At 43.3% G+C, this 18,641-nt stretch overlaps 1 protein-coding gene across 2 annotated transcripts in view; it reads right to left on the bottom strand.

The window, feature by feature from the left end:
• The window catches only part of ZSWIM6 (zinc finger SWIM-type containing 6), a 112,769-nt gene extending 98,212 nt beyond the window's left edge, over positions 1–14,557 (bottom strand). For both annotated transcript variants that reach the window (XM_050330047.1, XM_050330048.1), the window contains exon 1: positions 14,047–14,557. In XM_050330047.1, the coding sequence (XP_050186004.1) occupies positions 14,047–14,557 (511 nt within the window). The remainder of the gene's footprint in view (positions 1–14,046) is intronic.
• Between the last annotated feature and the right edge of the window lie 4,084 nt (positions 14,558–18,641).

Here is an 18,641-nt window from a genome sequence, read left to right as displayed (position 1 = left end):
GGTTTTGTAACACACAAAAAAGCCCCACTGTTGATGAAGAAGCGATGTGGAAAACAGCTCACTCACATGGGCCAACACACAACCTGGGCTTGGGAAAGGCCTGTGCTAAGGTCTCTGAAACAAACAGGCTGCCTTTTGCCACAGGTAAATTCCCAAGCACAGCAGCCATCTCCTTTCCCCAAGTAGCAGTTAGGTCATTTTAGGCCAGTCCAAGTGTGGCCGACACAGAAAGGAGCCCTGCCCTTCTCAGTGCCTCCTCTTGCAATCTCCTCTCCCTTGCATCAACAGTAGCATTTTCTTGGCCAATAAACCAGGTGAAACTCACCCAGCAAGATCTGAATTCATAACGTCAGTTCTCTGGCTCACAACACAGCTCCACAAGCCCTGGCACAAGCTGCAAGTCTGAGGAGAACTGCAGCGTTCCTTTGACAGCAGTCTGAATTTAAACCAGCCTGAAGCAATTACATAACTTCAGGGTGGATAACACACAGCGATCATCACCGTGGGTGAAATGTGCAAATGGCAATCACAAAAAACTTTTGCAAAATACAAGTGTATAAGCACAGCAATGTGCATTTGTTGTTCTAAGTTACGCAATGAGGAACAGAGCAGTATATGAGCCAAGGCACAGTAAGTAAGTCAGTTCTTTCATTTACCATATTCATGGTGAGTATTTCACAATGTTAAACAATTTTGATAGGCGTCTTTTGTACTCCATCCAAGGAGGAGTTCACTGAGTAACAAGAGGTAGTAAAATCTGCTGGAATGAGCTTTTGGAGAAGAACTCCAGTGCTTACAGCCATACTGTGCTTCCACATCAGCAGCTTCCTTAGGGCTGCAAGCCTGGCAAACCAGAATATGCCCACTCCCCAGAATAAACCGGGGGCAAGAATGATAATTCTTGCTAAATTGCAGCTGGAAATATAGTTAGAACTGCTCTCAGAATGTAAGGCCTTTATCATTTATGATCTTTGTCAGGCAACCTAAGGTTGTCAGCCTTAAAAAGAATACAAACACTGCACCTGTATTTGAGCTTTAAACCCATATTTACAAAGACCACAGACTACTGATTTCAGCCCTTGTTCAGCATACCACCTTTAGGACACAACCTAGGTTTTGTACACTGGTACAAGAGCCTCCGAAGAGCTCATACACACTGCTCAAGGTAGTGGAGGCCCTGTGTTGCCACACCAGCGTGCCCACGTCAGGGTCAGCGAGCTGCAACCACTACACTGGGGCACTGCTGTTAGACATCTACAGCACATATTGCCCATAAACCTTGCAACAGCCCCCTGCTTGCAAATATATCCATTTCTGCCAAAGCCAACTGACCAAAGGTCCAGCAGTGCTTTTGCCTGTGGAAGTGGAGCTGCTGAGTGCAGAGAGCAGGGTGAGAGGGCAGTGAGCTCTGCAGGGGATGAGGCCATCAAAGGTCCCTCCAGCCTGCACTGAACATGCTGGGTACATTACTTGTACCCAGCTACTGAACACAGATTAAATTGCAGGCAACCTCCACAGCAGTCCAACCTCCAGTCAACCCTACAAACACAGCCTTCCCATTCTGCTTCTGGCACTTCAGCATCAGTTGCAATACAAGTGGATCTGCTCTGACTTCGGTATACTCACTTACACCCCACTCCTCCATTCACAGGCTCATGACATTTATTTCCTCACCAAGGCTGAATGGCATGCTATACCTCCCGGGTTCTGGACCAAAACACAACTACAGACAACCCCATTCCTACCAAACAAGCTACATGCATGCCAGGCTAATATACAAACTTCTTGCACTCTTATGCTACTGATTCTCCCACCTCATTCACTCATTAACTTTTGACTGAGGTGCCTGTGTGATATCACACCACAACCCTGTCCCACATCACCATCTCACTCCCACAGCAAAGTCATTGAATACACCAAGGCCCTTTTGCCTGGAATGTGGTTCTGCCATTGAGCCTTTGCTGTTTCCTGCAGTGCATCTCAGTGGGATGGCTTTCAGCATGGTCCTCAGTGGAGATATTTTCTGGATTTAGATTCCTGTACCTTTCAGCATTTCTATAAAGTGTTGATTCCCCTCCCTGAATTTTAAACCTTTACTACTTTTTGCGGTTCTCCTTCTACTTCCAAAAAATCACAGCTTAGTTGTCTCATTGTTCAGTCATCTTCCTCTGCTTCCTCTTTTCAGTAGCAGTTTCTCAACTCTTATCTCTACTTCTAAATTTCTTTTTGTTATTCAAGGAGGTAGGGGAAGACAGACCTCATAACAGGCAAGATTCACTGAAGCTCATGCCCATGATTCACATCTCTTTCCATTCATCCAGTTCAACATTTCACTAGCTATCATTTCACACTTTCAGTATCAACAAATAGCAGCTTTGATCTTACTGACATCTTGCTCCTTTAAGCTTACTCTACATGCTGTGAGTATTTACCTTTCTGATCGCATCAGCACCCTTCCTTGTCCCGCTGAGCATATACAAGTCCTTTCTTTTAAATGCGACAAAACTTCGGATCTTTTAGCTGTTGTGATTACAACACCCACATCTGTCCTATGTTACCAAACATTACTATTTATCTTATATCCCTATTAATGTCAGATTTGTCTTCCACATGGTCTCCTATTATCCACAGGAAAAACTTCTCCAGTCCTGCTGATCAACACTGTAGCAACTCCAACAGTTCTCTTCTTCTTTCCCCTTCCTACTTTTGTTCTGAAAAAGAGCTAATAAAGGTGTGCATCGCTCTTCATCAGATTCTTGTCTTTCCTCACTGCACTCCCCATCCTTACTCCCAGGTCAGGACAATATATAGCCCTGGGAAAAAAAAAATAAAATCTGTTGTTCATAAATGTGGGTACCACAAATATTGACAACTGGGGGGGAGGAGAAGGGGGGGAGAAATAAGAAAACACATATTCTCTTTTTGCAATAATATGCAATGCTTTAAAGCTAAGCTATTTATTGCCTGCTCAGGAGACTTAAATTACAATTTAACTATGCCCTACAGTAAATGAAATTCAGTTATAGTTTATGATTTTATCAATGCATATTTCATGCTATGAATAAATCTCTTTCAAACAGTTGCACAAAATGAAGTCAACAGTTTTGTTCTACCACTGTAACGGTCAATCCTCCACCATTTCAACAGAAACAGCTTCTGCTTCTAATAAAGTAAAATCTGACAAACACCCTTCAAATTCACAGAAAGTCAGTGCTATCTGAAAAATCAGAGCTTACCTTTGTACATCAGATACATCTTATTTATAAAACTGAAATTGGAACATAAAGTTGAAAAGAGAGGGAACACCCATTTCAAAACTTAAAACATATCTTACTATTTCAAAAGCTACAGAACAGCTAAGTTATACTTTGTTTATCTGTTTTCCCTTTTGAAAACTGTGTTTCATTTTGTAGGAAAGAATCTATCAGCTTCTAAGGCTTTGCTAACACCCATCAAAAGTTGACCCTATAGAGAGAACTATATCCTCCTTAAGTACATCAGGTCTCTGACTTCTACCTTATCTCAGGTATCACCACCTCCCCACTTCTCTTCCTAGCCTCTTATCTACAAAGCATCTTTACTCAGCATTTCACTACCTTTCTTCTCTTTAAGCACATATTATTCAGTAAGACAAACTCTTGTTTACTCCTAAACACTTCACTCCTGCCACCAAACAGCCACTTACCTTTATCATCTACATAATTACCTAGAAATCAAGTCTGTAAAGTATTGCCAGGATAGATGACAATGACTGATCACTGAAAACTCTCAGTAAAGCTAAGTGGCATGCTATCTCTAAAATTTTTATGTAGGACTGATCAAGTTATTCTCAGCTTCCTTATCCCATCAGACTGTCACAGTATATGTTACATCACAACCCACTCATTCCTAGTCACTGCCTACCATTCTTGTATTAGCACGATGAGCTACAGTCACCTCTATTAATTCATGCATTCATATTTGACCAGGAAAGCTGCATGATGGTGCTCTCACATATCATGGCTTGCAACAAAAGGAAGTTAAAAAATAGCTGTGCATTTTACATCAACTTCATCACCCTACTCTAAGAAGTTTCAGGCTTCTGTGTAATATAGCTAAACTAAATCCAGAAACAGAATATAATGGACTGGATATTTTATCCTCAAGACACTAACTGTAGTCAGTTTGCAAGGTTTCAGTTTACAATCAAAATCAATGGAAGAACTGAGACTCATTTTGCATGTGCAGCAGCAGCACAACCAATTGTCCCAGCAGTCATTAGTCATAACATAGTACTTCAAAATGAAAGCATTCCAGACTTTTTCTTTAGCTACTATATTAAACAATTCATTTAGACTATCGATTTTTCCCTGTTCTTGAACTTTTAAAATCAGCAGACTCCACAGAACTGTCTTGAAGAAGCACAAGTTATGTTTAATGTGGTCACTAAGGTCAGCTTTATAAATATGCAAACAACTGTTTTATTAAGCCTACTTTCCACCCTCCCAAAGCAGTGCACGCCACAAACAGGAGAGTAAAAGCAAAGTCTGTAACTGCTGTGGAAGCAACCAATAGCTTACTGTATGGTTCTTCACTACAATGATTTGCTCACATTTTCCAGAAGATCTCAAGAAGATTATTACAAAATGTAGGTGCATTAGGTAATGAATTCTTAACACAGATTTTATCTGCCATTCTTTCATAGCCATAGCTGACCATAAGTGGAAATGACAAGGGTAAGTTAGAAGCTGAACTGTGGAAAAGAGTCTGTGCTGCCTCTATGCCTTGCACACATGATGGAACACTGCTATGCAGACAGGTCACTAGTTTAGAAAAGGAAAGAGTTAAACTTTAAGCATAAGGAAACAAATGACAGCCTGTGCTAAAGCCTTTAACACAACAACCTGCTTTTAATACAAGCTTAAAAACACTTATATAATTAGAATGCATGCAAACCTGATCCTCTGTTCTTCCAGACTGTATGTTTGTCTCAAACTTCATAAAACTTTATCCAATTTTAGGTGCCTCAATGGTCAAATGTTTTTTATTTCATTAGTGAGTATAAATTAAACACTGTAGTCACCTGCACAACTCCTGCATAGTTCCTGCACTGTCACGGCATTACTATCAGCAGTTAAATTTGGCACATGTTCAATAAAGTGTCTCATTTCTTAGAAGTCATACAGCTATGCAACAGCTCATTTTCCCAGCCTTTAAAACAATCACTTGAATGCAATTAACTTTTGTAAAATAAAAAAAAAAATTAAAGACACAATAAATATTAAGACATACTTATGTGAAATTTCTTCTCATTATGCCTTTTCCCCCCAGTTATTTTTCCAACGATGCTATAACATATTAAAGATCTGACACCAATTAACAATGAAAAATGACTTATGTAAACAGGTAGATTCTTAAATAAAGCAGGATAAAGGTAGATCACCTGAATTTTTAACACAATAATCAAGTAAATGAGCTTCTTATTTATCTGTCCAGCTACCTCTACTAGTGTGAATTTAAACTTACTGCATCCCTCTAATTAACATCAGACATTCTCAGCCATTGCCCATGCTTTTCTACAGCAAAATTTCCAGGTATTTCAAGACTGTCAAATGCATTCACTTGCAAAGAGGAATAGAGGGCTAGAGTAAATAATAATAATAATAATAATAATAATAATAATAATAATAATAATAATAATAAAAATGCCCCCCCCCAAAAAAAAATAAAAGAGGAACTCTCCTTTATGAAACTGGTGCACATATAAAAATGGTTCACATAACAATTACTTTAAAATACACTTTAAACATTACTCAAGTGTTTCGATTTTTCAGAAAGGTTTAATAAGGTATTGGTAAAAATTCCCCATTAGGAGACTCTTCAGCCTATACTGAATGGTGTCACATCAGAATAAGTATCCACATCCAACTTGTACAGCAGGCCTTTTATCATTTCTGACTCAACCACAAAGGAATTCTCTACGATTTAGAAGGCTACACGCCTCCAGTCTGTTTGTACATTTGCAGAATTAAGTCAGAAAACAACTATCGTAAGATTATGACTTACATCTCAAGTTCTCCAGACTTTCTGGTCTTCCATAGCAGGGCCAAGGCAATATTACTACTTCGTCAGCATAATGTGCCACAAGGGCATCACATAAATCATGCTAATTGTCATGTAGCTGTAAGGAGAATGCAAACCAGCCTACAGTACCAAACATCTCTAGTGATCCAGGTCACAGAAGGTTATGATAGCATGTCAAGGGCTGCACATGTACCCAGCTGAAAGAAGTTTTTTACACAGGTAGTCTTAGATGGTAAACAGAGAGGAAAAACTGGAGTTCAAGGAGACAGATATCCCAGAACAAGCACAGTTGTTGGAGAGTAGTACTCACGTGCTGTCAGGCTGACTGCATTCCAGGCAATCAGAATTCGCATTAAATCTGTACCCTTGCTGCACATGAAAGCTTTTTGAGATTTCAGATTAGTTTATGTCACAGACAGTATGTTCATAATTAGGACAGCTTTTGTCAGTTAAAATAGGGTGGTCCTTTTTACCTTGTTTTTTTTTTTTTTTTTAAAGATAGAGTAAATTCTCCTACCTAATCCATAAAGAAAACCAGCTAAAGAGAAAGCAAGTTAAGGGATGTCAGCTACTTTTCTAAACTACGGTGGCTTTGCACTCATATTTTGTTACACTACTATGAAATGTCATGCTTTATCTTGACATAACTAGACTACCTAGACAGAAGGTGACATTTAAGTTGAACCCATGTAGACAGAGCGTGCCATCTAACATACTTTACCCTTCACCCGTAATAATTGCTGCATGTGACAGTATACTTTGTTTCACTTGGAGTAGATTACATTTTTTAAATTAGAACTTTACCAGAGTCTTAAGTAATGTTCAATTTTAAAAAGTTGAAAAAAAAAAAAAAACAACAAAACGGTGACACAGGAAAATGCACAACTAGTTACTGATCTTTAAGGAAAATGGTTTGTCATATGCTAACTCTTAAATAGCTCCAGCCTACCCTCACATACAGATTTTGCTTTTAATAAATTGTTCATCTCTGAATCTTAAGAGTACAGGGAGAGTGAGAGAGTACAAGCAGGCATAAGTTTGCTGGTATGACAACTGGCTTAAATTCAAGCACTGCTACACACCAATCATATACAAAGACAGAATTACTTTCTAAAACAGAATGCTGACTTTGAAAACAAAAATTGTTTTCTCAGAAGTGAGGAAAGTCTTGAAATTAAGGGGACCTAAAGCAACAAAAAATTTTATTACATAACCAATATAAAATTTCTGTATAGAGTCCTTGCTTTTAAAATCATGATGGGAAGTAATTTGCAATAATTTTTTTCCTTAAATTAAATGAATTCTAGAGCAGTATTGATGCTGTCCTATTACATTTACCCCATAATTCACAATTAGTATAAGGTTTTGTTTTCAGATCTTGAAATCAGTCTACAATGCTTATGTTCTCTTCAAATCCAGGTTAGATATTTTTAGAATGACTGAATAAAAGGCAGGAGCTGATTTACAAAGTTTTCCCACCTTCAGTGATCTGGTCTTAAAAGACAGCCTTTTCACTTCTTTTTCCCTATTTTTTTTCAGGGTTTCCAAAGAAATTATTTAGGGTCAAGGACAGTACATCAGAGCACACACACTGAAAATAGTTTGCACATTCCCCAATCACATTCCAAATCTAACATGGAAACTGGAATGCATTAGATATCTCCCTTTCAGGAAGAAATATTTAAAAATGAGCTTATTTAATTCTGCTCTGGAACTTGGAAATATTGGTAGTTATTTCTTAAAGCAAACTGAAACTGGAATCAATGAAGACATTTTTGCAAGACTCTAGTAGTCTTGGAACTAAGTCAAAAGAAGTCCAGCAAAAAGTCAGACATTTGTTAATCCCTCTACCACAATATTGTATTCACAAACTCTGCATTACTTATTTTACTCATACCTTCCTAGCCAAACACCAGCTTAGGCTGATAGCAGAAGAAACCATGATTGTTTTTTCGGCAGACAAAATTGTCTTCTTCAAACAGGCGGAGTTTAACACAATGTTTTCCCCTTGGAGAAAGGTAACTACACATACCAGAACAATCCGGTATCACAGGTCATAAAAAGTTAACACAAAACACAGTGCTTGCATTCCCACTAATGACAGCCTTAGTTTAGTCACGCAACTCAGTATTACTTTCATTAAATACATAGTTTTACTAAAGCCATCTGTTCCACAGGTTTCATCAACAATTACATACATATTACATGCATCAGTGAAGATCATCTTGTCTGCTACACTGTCACTTCAACTCAAAGCACAATAGAACATTTGTGCTAGCTTTACTAATAAAATACTTGCTATAGTTTTATCCTGTGGCAGATTTTGGAATGTTTAGATGTCCCCCCAAGTTCCTCAAAATGATCATCTCGCTTCATGAGGACCAGCGCGGTCAAGTCAGATATGGCGATGCACTTTCTGAGCCCTTTCCCATAGACAATGGTGTGAAGCAAGGCTGTGTTCTTGCACCACCTTTACTCACAGTCTTCTTCAGCATGATGCTCCAAAGGGCCACAGCAGACCTCGATGAAGAAAACAGTATCTACGCTCGATATCACATCAATGGAAGCCTTTTCAACCTAAGGAGACTGAAGGCCCACACTAAGACCTTAAATCATCTTATCCGTGAACTGCTTTACGCTGATGATGCCGCCCTCGTCACCCACACAGAAGCAGCTCTGCAGCGTTTAACATCCTGCTTTACAGAGGCTGCTGAGCTTTTTGGGCTGGAAGTCAGCTTGAAGAAAACAGAAGTTTTATACCAGCCTGCACCTCAAGAAGTCTCCCATCATCCCCATATCATCATTGGCGAAACAGAGCTCAAATGAGTCCAGTAATTTAATTACCTGGGAAGCATCATCTCCTCAGACGGTAAGATTGATGCAGAAATAGACAACAGGTTAGCAAAGGTGTACAGAGCCTTTGGTAAACTCCATAAAAGAGTGTGGCGAAACAAACACCTGAAGAAAAGTAAAAAGACGATCAACGTTCACAGAGCCATTGGACTGTCTGCCTTTTACATAGGTCTGAATCATGAGTCATTTACCACCACCACTTTGTGCCTCTTAGAACGCTTCCATCAGCGCTGCCTCCGTACAATCCTAAACATCCACTGGACTGACTGTGTGACCAACACGTCTGTCCTTGAACAGGCAGCAGTCACAAGCATTGAGGCCATGCTGCTGAGGACTCAGCTGCGCTGGGCAGGGCACGTCTCCAGGATGCAGGACTGCTGCCTCCCTAAGATCGTGCTCTATGGGGAACTTGCCACTGGCTACCGCAAGAGAGGAGCCCTGAAGAGGAGATACAAGGACTGCCTGAAACAATCCCTCAGCCTTGGCCATATTGATCACCACCATTGGTCTCCAATGGTCTCCACCTGGCCTCCAATCGGGAGGCCTGGAGACACACCATCTATAACGCTGCTGCTGCTTTTGAGAACACACGCAGGATCACTCTCGAGGAGAAAAGACAACGCAGAAAGAATCACGTCTTATCCATATCACTTGGGGAGTCTTTCTGCTGTGCCTTCTGCAACCGGACTTGTCTATCTCGCATTGGCCTTTTTAGCCATCAGTGCGCCTGTAGCAAGCATGGGTAGAGCCCTTCTCAAATCTTCGTTCGCAAAGCCTAGCTGCGATGATGATGATGGTGATAGTTTTATCAATAGAAAGGTGTTTCATGTGATACCACTGGCACTCATAACTGAGCCCCGAAAGAAGAGAAATGACCTTTGTTTTACTTGCTACACAATTTCAAAGGTTTTAAGAGTTTTTTAGTAAAGATGGCTAGGAAGAACCAAAACTTAACTTGAATCATCATCCATTGAAAGGATCTGAAATTTGCCAACTACAATATACATGCCATCAGAATTACATGCAGCAGCTAACCACATGATCTTCTAAAGAATTCTCTTCTTCGTGGTGAAAAAATGACTTCTCCTGATTTTGGAAGTAATCACCAACTTTCAGCTCATATTTAAAAATATTTTTTAAAAAAGGAAAAGGAGGGAAATAATCAGCTGTAATAACAGATGATAAAAGCACCTCTGAGTCAGAAGATAAATACTTCTCATTAAAAGAGAATCAGGAAAAAAAATCTCAAGTCTTTAACTTCATTTGAGAATCAACAAAAGAAACATACACAGACCTTTAACCAGTAGTTTACAACACAGAAATTTTACTTTCCTTTTCTCTAGAGTATTTTAGTTACATCGCCCAATCACATATCACTGAAGATGTTTCAAAAAAAATGAGCCTGCAGCTCCATAATGATGTTCTTCGGCTGAATCCTCTTCCACAGACAAGGTAGTTTTCTAGCTCATAATATTAACCTTATATTCTAGAGCTGTCGTGCCAGTCAATGAATTCTTTATATTGTTTTCCTTCCCTAGTAGTCCCTTCCCTCCAACTCACTCCCTTGCCATTCATACCTAAGAGGCACAACTATGGAGTTTACAGAGCCACATGTTACCATATAACTCCTTTAAGGAAGGCCTGTATGCACAAGCAGGGTCCATGCAAAAAAAAAAACAAACCACCCTCAAATTAGAGAGAGGCAGGGTTCCTGCAGGAGTACTTGTATGACACATCCAAAAAAAAACCCCAAAACAAATAACCGCTTCAAGCGCTCCTATAACACAGATGCAGCTACAGCAGTGGAGCTGAGCTAGCTGAGCTCTATAGCACTACAGCCAAGGCAGTCTGCCTTTCCCTAAGCAAGAGGCATACCAGCAGAGGCACAAGGGGTTTTTTCTTCTCCTAGAATAGCTGCATTAAGGACTCTCACCAGGTCAGCTGTGCTATTGAAGGATCACACCTCCTTCTAACCTTGACAGCCACAGCTGTGACAATACCATACTGTGTACTAATTCAGGACTAACCTCAGAAACCAAACAGACACCACCTAAAACTGTCTGCTTGCTCCTGGAATCTTAATGAAACCCAGTCAATTTCTAATTTTCCTTCCAGATTGTTGTATTTACTCACAAAGTGCTTCCTTGCTTAGACTGTAATTTTTACTAAAAATACTTGGTTTGAAATAAATTTAAAACACGCATGGTAGAAGAGCTGTTTCATGCAGCTGGGAAAGTTTGCTTTAGGATCCTGCATTCTCTATTTTTTTTTAAAATAAACAAACTAAAAAAGAAAATCCTTCATGTCCAATTGAAGCATATCAAAAAGCTATAAATACATCAATAAATTAGATGTGAATGGAATTCTGAAGCCAACTTCTTTGGAGAAAAAGCTTTCAAAATTAAGTGAGGCTAATTATTACGCTACAACGATACTACTCAACTTCAAAATAGGTTAGCAGACTACTTTACTGCCTGATTACCAAGAACATCTTTTGTGTGTATCACTAAAATGCCATCTTCTTTTTACTTTGGATTTTTGTTACAAGACACAAGACTAAGTTGGGGGGCATGAAGAATCACATGAAGATTTTTAGCAAAGCTTGGACACAAGGTTTTTTAAATCCTCTTGCTTGAAATGAGTTACCATGATAAAATTGTCAGAACGTTTATTCAGGGCTACACTAGAAAATTTAAAATGTAAAATTCAGAAGCAAACAGTTCCACTTAACTACTACTCAACTGAAATTCATGCGTCTCTCAGAAATCAAATCTTGCATTCCCTGTTTATAATAATACTTCAGGTTACAAGTAATGCGCTTAAAATTATGTAACAAATCTTACTTTGTCCAGTAACTGCACTTTTCTATAGTACAGTAATAAACATTTTCGGAGTTTCCATTACTCGTACTGCAAAGAACATAAGTTAACATTTATATGGTCACTAAACGTGCACTTACATAAACTCAATGTTGTCGCCAATGCCACATATTCAGCCACATTATATGGAACCAATTCCATTCTCTGCCCAATACAACTTACTCTATTTGAACTGACTTAACAGTTGCACCTTTCTGCTTCACAAGGAATATCTTGTCAGCAAGAGTTGGCCTTAATGACACACAGCTACCTACCCAATTACACAAGAACTTTCGTAGAGCAAGGCGCAGCCTACCCAACTCCCTCACCAAAGGCCTCTGTCAAAACAACTGACATCTTTCATATCGCCAGTTTCCACCACTATTTTTGCGCAGACTTTCAAAGGAGGCTCACATAAGGGGGGGCGGGAGGGGGGAATACAACAAAGCAAATGTATTTACAGCAGTAAGTATAGCATTTGTTTGGAATGCATATGAGGGCTCCAGAAGAAGCAGTCAACACCTCAGTTGTATTTATGCATGTTTTCTTTCCTCACATTGACCCTTACCAGCATTACTCAGTGCCCCCCAGCCCTCCTCACCCCCGCTTTGAAGACATACAAAAAAGTTACTTTTTTTCTTTCACACAACTACTCACTGAGGCCTATTCCACTGCTGAAAGCAAGCAAAGCAAAGCCCATGCTGGGTGTCTGTCTCCTAGAGAAGATTGCATCTTTTATTTATTGCCCCTTGGCTTTAGTTTCACAGTAAATTCCTGGCTCAAATGCAATCAGCCAAGAAACCCTTCCTATGTGCACTCCTGTCACTCCTCATTGCTTGCAAACAGAACCAAGTGCAAGCAAAAGAGAAAAAAAAAATCTCAGCACTGCCAACCAAACCAAAAAAAGCCCTACTTCTGGTTTTGCTAGTCCTGAGGAACCACAGATGCACCTCAGACCTTTGCAAAGAGAAAGCCAAAAGATGAGAATTATAACAAAGTTAATTAGATTTAGAAAAAAAAAGTCCCCCTAGGCAGAAGGGAGGGGCACTGAACCTAGGAGCAGGGACACGTCTTCCCTTCGGCAAAAAAACTGACGGCACGTTTGGAAGGTGCCCGCCAAGTCAAGCCCGCAGCGGGCAGGGCCGAGGTTTTTGTGGGAGGATGAAGGGAGGGATCCCGGCGCCCTACACATACACACACCGAGCCGCCGCCGTCAACAAAAGGCGAGCAGTAACCTCTTTTGTCTCTCTTTCCGTTTTCAGAGGAGGAGGGGAAGCGACAGAAAACTGGGACGAAAACAAAAAAAGACGCAAATGAACAACATCAAAATGAGAACAAAGTGGTCGGGTCGCACAAAGAGCATCACCCATCGGCGGACGGGGCTATCTGCCGGGGGCGGGTCCCCTTCCATTTCCTGAATGGAAGGTCGGCCGCCTCCGGCAGACAATCCCCAAAAGTGGAGGGGGGGTACCCACCTCTGCAGCCCTTTAAACACTGGCAGGGAGGAGTTAACCAGGGATGCCCGCAGCGGGTGAAGAGCAGCGGCAGGCGGCTGGGCTGAGGGGGAGGAAGAAGAACGGGACATTGTTCCAGAAGGAGGAAGACCTGCGCTTACCCCCCGCTTTGTCACGAAGCGGCTCATCCCAAAGCCCCCACGCCAGCCCCACCAACCCCGGCAGCATGGATCGCGCCCCCTCCCTCCGGCTCGCCGCCGATGCCCTAGAAATGCCTTTGTTTCATGATCCCCCCCGCACTCCCGCTGCCGGAGTCTCGCAACGCTTTTATGTCTTTATTTTGGACGGCGACGCAACCCGCACCCCCCTCCTTCCCCCGCCGGCCGTCCTTCTGCTGATTCATTTCCACTGGAGTCTCCCCCCCGGGACGGGGGAGCAGCATCTCCTCTCTATTGTGGCTCGGGGTAAGGCGGTGACCCGGATTACCGGGGGTGGGCGCCGGGAGGGGGGCAGAGCCAAACGGGATTACACAGGCCGGGAGCGGACACGGCGAGGTGCCGGGCTGCGATTTAAAGGGGGCCGGCAGAGACCGAGTCCGTGTCACGGAGCCAGGGGAGTCACTGCGCGTCTCGGGCGCGAGGGGGAGGAGAGCGGCGGAGGAAGTTGCCGGGCCCACGGTACAGCCAGGGAGCGAAGGGCTGCACGGGCCGGGCCGCAGAGCTGCGGGCGCAGGGAGGGACGAACGGCGGGCGGGTGACGCGCAGAGGGAGACCCGTGGCCCCGGCCGCCGGTGCCCTCTCTGCCGGCCGGTGACTCACCGACTTGCAAGACGTTATCGACGCAGCCGCTGTCGAGCAGAGCGATGCCCCTGCGGAAGGGCAAGCGATTCTCGTCGGCGGCAGCGGCGGTGGCGTCCCCGGCTCCGCCGGACGCGGCGGCGCCCCCGGGGCCGGCGGCGGGATCCTCGGCGCCGGTGTTGAAGGAGGAGTACATGCAGATCTCCCTCTCGCTTCGGGGGAAGGACCAGAACACGATCCTGCGCTGCACTGGCTCCGGGATCCGTTCGAACCGCTCCTCCACCCGCTGGAAGGGCCACTTCTCCGCCACCTTGCGAGCCGCGATGTCCAGCAGGGACTCGGGGCTCTGGGTCTTGCCGAGCGGCAGCAGCCCCAGGGCGGCGACGGCGGCTACGGAAGAAGATCCGGCGCAGAGCGCGCCGCCGCCGGGCCCGGCGCCGCCCGCCCGTTGCCCCGGCCTGCAGCCCGAGCCATAGCCGGGTCTGCAGCAGAGGCGCTTGGCAGGGTGGGGGAGCTGACCGCGCTCCGCCATGATCGCACCCCTTCTAAGCCGACAGCGGAAGTGGCTGTACCCTATAAACGGCTCCAGGAAGGGGGCGAGGGCCCGCGAGCACCCGGACACACGCCCCACTCTGCCCTAATATGGTGAAGGTGGCGTGGCCTCGGGGCCCGGGGGGCGGTGCTGTGGGCGTGGCCTTATGCAAATCAGCTCAGAAACGTAAATAGACCGGCCCCGGCAGGGGAGGGGGGAGCAGGCGGCGCGCCCACCCCCCTCGGTCCCAGCCCCTTCTCCCGCTTACGTCACCGCGCGCAAGCCCGGGCGCGCCCTCGCGCGCACGGTGGGAAAAGGGGGGCGTGGCCGGCGGCGCCCCCTCTCCGCCGCCATATAGGGAATGGAATGCGGGGGCGGGGCCCGCAGCCGCTGCCTAAATCAGGTCACCTCTGCCGGGAAAGCCGGAAGGGTGGGGAGAGTTGTGACTTGCGGACGGGAAATACGATAAAGGCTGGGGCGGAGTGGGGACAGAAATGTCCTGCACTCCTGCCTCAGGGGCGGGACGGACGAAGCCGTTGTGTGGCGGGAGTCCCTGCGCGTCCCTGTAACAAACTCTTGACGTTCCTCGGTGAGGCAAACCCCGAGCTCTGTCGGGGGGTGATTTTTTTATTTTCTCTCGATTATAAATAATACGGTAAGCGCCGTCGTCCCGGTGCCAGCTCCCGGTTGGCTCTGCGGATGTCCCGGTTTGGGAGAGCCCGGGAGCCCCGGGGTGAATGGCCGGGCTGTGCGGAACTGCTGTGGATCAGTTGGATTGCGATGAAGGCACCGCGTCTGCCCAGGTGGGTGCTGAGAATGTGGCGACAGATCGGAGGGCCGGGGTATTTCTCGGCGATCCTTAAAAAACCGCGCCATTTGGGTCCCTGTGCCGAGCCTCAAATTAAGTGTCCTTCCTGAAAAATGTATGTATTTGTGTATAAACAGATATGTTGAGGGTCTCTGGGGATCCCACTGACGCCGCCGTTTTCCGGAGCACAGAGCGCCGCTCACGCCTCCGCCGCTCCTGGAACACCGCATGGAAGTGCCTCATGGCAAGGATCAGGAGTAGCAAGCAGCCCACACCACCTTCCCTTGCGCGGAGGGGCTCTTTGGTATTCCTGTCACTGCGGAGCAACCAGCATTTTTGTCTCAGTAATTAATTGCATTTTAAAAATAAATATTTTTAATATTTTGAAGTTTTGTCTTGGCAGTGGGATTTGCCGAGGCTTTGATGCGTCATTGTTGAGTAATCAATGTGTTTTATTTTTCTTAACCAAAGTTAAACTCAAATATTTTCTATTAATTAAATATTTTGGAACTTTAGCTTGTTTAAGTGGCATTGTTTGGCGACTCGCATTGAAAACGACACTTACACTGCCGGCGAGCAGCACTTGCTCGCATGCCGTGCCCTGCAGAAGCCGTAATTTGAGTGGCTGCCCTCCGGCAGACTGGTTTTCCCAGACAGACTACATTTTCCGTGATGCAGCGCAAGCCGCCATCGGCAGGAGGAGGCTCCGTCAGAGAATGCGGCGGAAGAACGTAGAGCGGCGTGCCAGCCGTAACACTTCAGAGGTGTAAACATCGTCGTCTTACCTCCAAACTTGTCATCTACTTTTGTCTCCGCCAACCCCCCCAGACTGGAACAATACCTTATTTTCTGATCAAGAGATTGAAGAGCTTTGCAGTAACTGCATTTTCCATTAAAAATGGATGAGAAATTGAATGAACCGTGTTAGACTTGCTGACTTAAATTTTAAAAGAAAGATCGGCAGAAACCTGAAGATAGTTTAGAATATGCAAGTATTGGCCTCTTTTCTTTCTTTGTGCTTTTAAGCTCCTAGACAGTAGCAATTATTTGAAATGTCATCGGTAGAGAATTTTTTTTCATCTAGGTATAGAGTTGTGGTTTTTTTAAAATTTTCTGCTGCCACTTGCGTGTAATAAAGTAATTACTGATGTTTTTTAACCAAGGAGTTTAAACTGCAGACAGGGACAGAACTATGTTCTGCATGGTTTATTTTATAGATAGATAGATAGATAGATAGATAGATAGATAGATACATACACTACAAGTTTGGGGGGTTTTTTAGATCATGAAAGCTGCCTTCTGGGTAAGGAAGGAGTTTAAAGTGATGGTTGTGCTTCTGGCTATGGACTTAACAAAACACTCTGGAGGTGCCAGTTTGATAAATTCATACATACCTAACTGTCTTCTTTCTGTGTTTTACAAGTGTTCTGCTGGATTTATAAACTTAACTCCAGTGAAATTTTGGAGATGTTAGGGAGCCTGTATGGTGCCAGGCAGAGATGAGGTGTAATGCAAATACTATTAATATGGTATTGATCTCTGTATTTCTGAGAGCAGAGAAATGGAATACAAAGGAGGTAGAAAAAAATAACTTCATGATTACATATGTATGAGAGGACAGGAAAGTTATATTAGTTTTCGCCCCATACTAGATTAATGATTGTTCACCTCTCAAAGCAATTTTTCTTCTCTATTCTACCCGTTTCATTTTTAAATGAGCATCTAGGAAGTCAGTAAAAATACTTTGCTAAATTGGGCAGTGGCAGTTCTTTACCAGACCCGCTGCAATAAAAATAACACTAATGCCCTTGGAAGAATTCTTCTCGTAGTAAAGAAACTTCTCGTAGTAAAGAGTAAAAACCAAGAAATAAGAAGAGTAAGAGGAATGACAACAACAAAACATCCATAATAAGCAGAATTAACCTGTGTCAATTATCTCAACTTAGTCTTTCCTCTTTCTTTTCAGATATGGTCAGAAATCTTAAATTCACTAAAGAAATCCCAGAGAAAAACAGGTGGGAAAGTTTAAAGATCCACCTCTTTCATCTGTCTACCACTCATCAGGAATAGCTACTTCCCATTAAGTCTTTAAATATTAATAGATATACAGGATGCTGGTGAAGCTCTTTTGTTTCTGGGCTAAGGAGCACACCAAGAAGTAATGGCATCTTTGCTCTTGTCATTCCGCCACAGGCACCAAGTAAGCTTCTCCATGGGCTCTGGCTGCACGGGCCTAGCACTTGAACAACTTGTAAATTCTTGTCTGAGGCTGAAGTTCTTCTGTCCAGCCAGTTTTGCTCCTTGAGTTCCCTCAGCTTTCTGAAAGCAAATGGGAAGATATGTTAACTCCAGGGAAAAAAAATGAAATGTTTAAGCCATACCCAAACTGTATTTTAATTGCTAGTTAGTTTTTCTTTTCAGTCTTGTAAAAAGACCCTCCCTGCCAAGCTGAGCGTTCCTTTCCTCTGTTTCTACCTCACTTTTTTGGGAAGTTTGTCTCCCAGAGCTATCCAGAGGGGAAGGAATGGCTTCAAAACTTGGTTAAACTTCCCCAAAACTGCCTTACAAAACTGCCTGAACTTGGTTAACTTCCTGCATGAAATCCAAGGCTATTCCAAGAGCTGCATGGAAGAACACCCTTGATTACAACTCAGTGAAATTCCTTCTTAATAATCTAAAGTGTTAGACCATTTGCAGTTGTTTTTGGTCATCCAGTAAAGCAAAGGCTGGAGCATTCTAGCAGTTTGATTTAAAAGGAAGATCGCATACAGCTGCACAGTTGTCTTTGTAGGAAGCACACAGTGGTCTAAATGTAGAAAAATTATGGCACACAACATAATGCTGGCCAGCACAAGCCAACCTACCGGTTAAATCTTATCTGAAAAAAAAAATCTTATCCTCCTTTGAAGCTGAACAAAAGTCTGGGTTCATGCACTGCATAAAATATTTTTGAACTCTCAGAGGGTAGGGGTCAAAGATAGAGGAGACCCCAGAAGGGAGGCTAGAGAGTTCTTAGAGCTGAAGCTTTATGAAAGAAAGAAAAAATTACTTGAGGAAACCGCACTAAAATAATCAAACAAGAAAGACTGATTACCTACTGAAAGCATTTCCAATACTAAACCAAGTCTTTTTTATCCTGTTTCTGTGTGCCTTTTTAGATAACTAGGCACTTTGGTTCTTATAAGAAATCTGTAGGTTTTGCAAATACCAAATGTATTACAACATCATGCAAAAGGCTTAAAACACTGGTATAGATAAAGGTTATGAATATGACTG

The sequence above is a fragment of the Myiozetetes cayanensis genome, unplaced genomic scaffold, assembly GCF_022539395.1.
Source record: "Myiozetetes cayanensis isolate MyiCay16 unplaced genomic scaffold, myiCay2020 scf4, whole genome shotgun sequence".
Lineage (NCBI taxonomy): Eukaryota > Metazoa > Chordata > Aves > Passeriformes > Tyrannidae > Myiozetetes > Myiozetetes cayanensis.
This window is presented reverse-complemented; position numbering and strand designations above follow the sequence as displayed.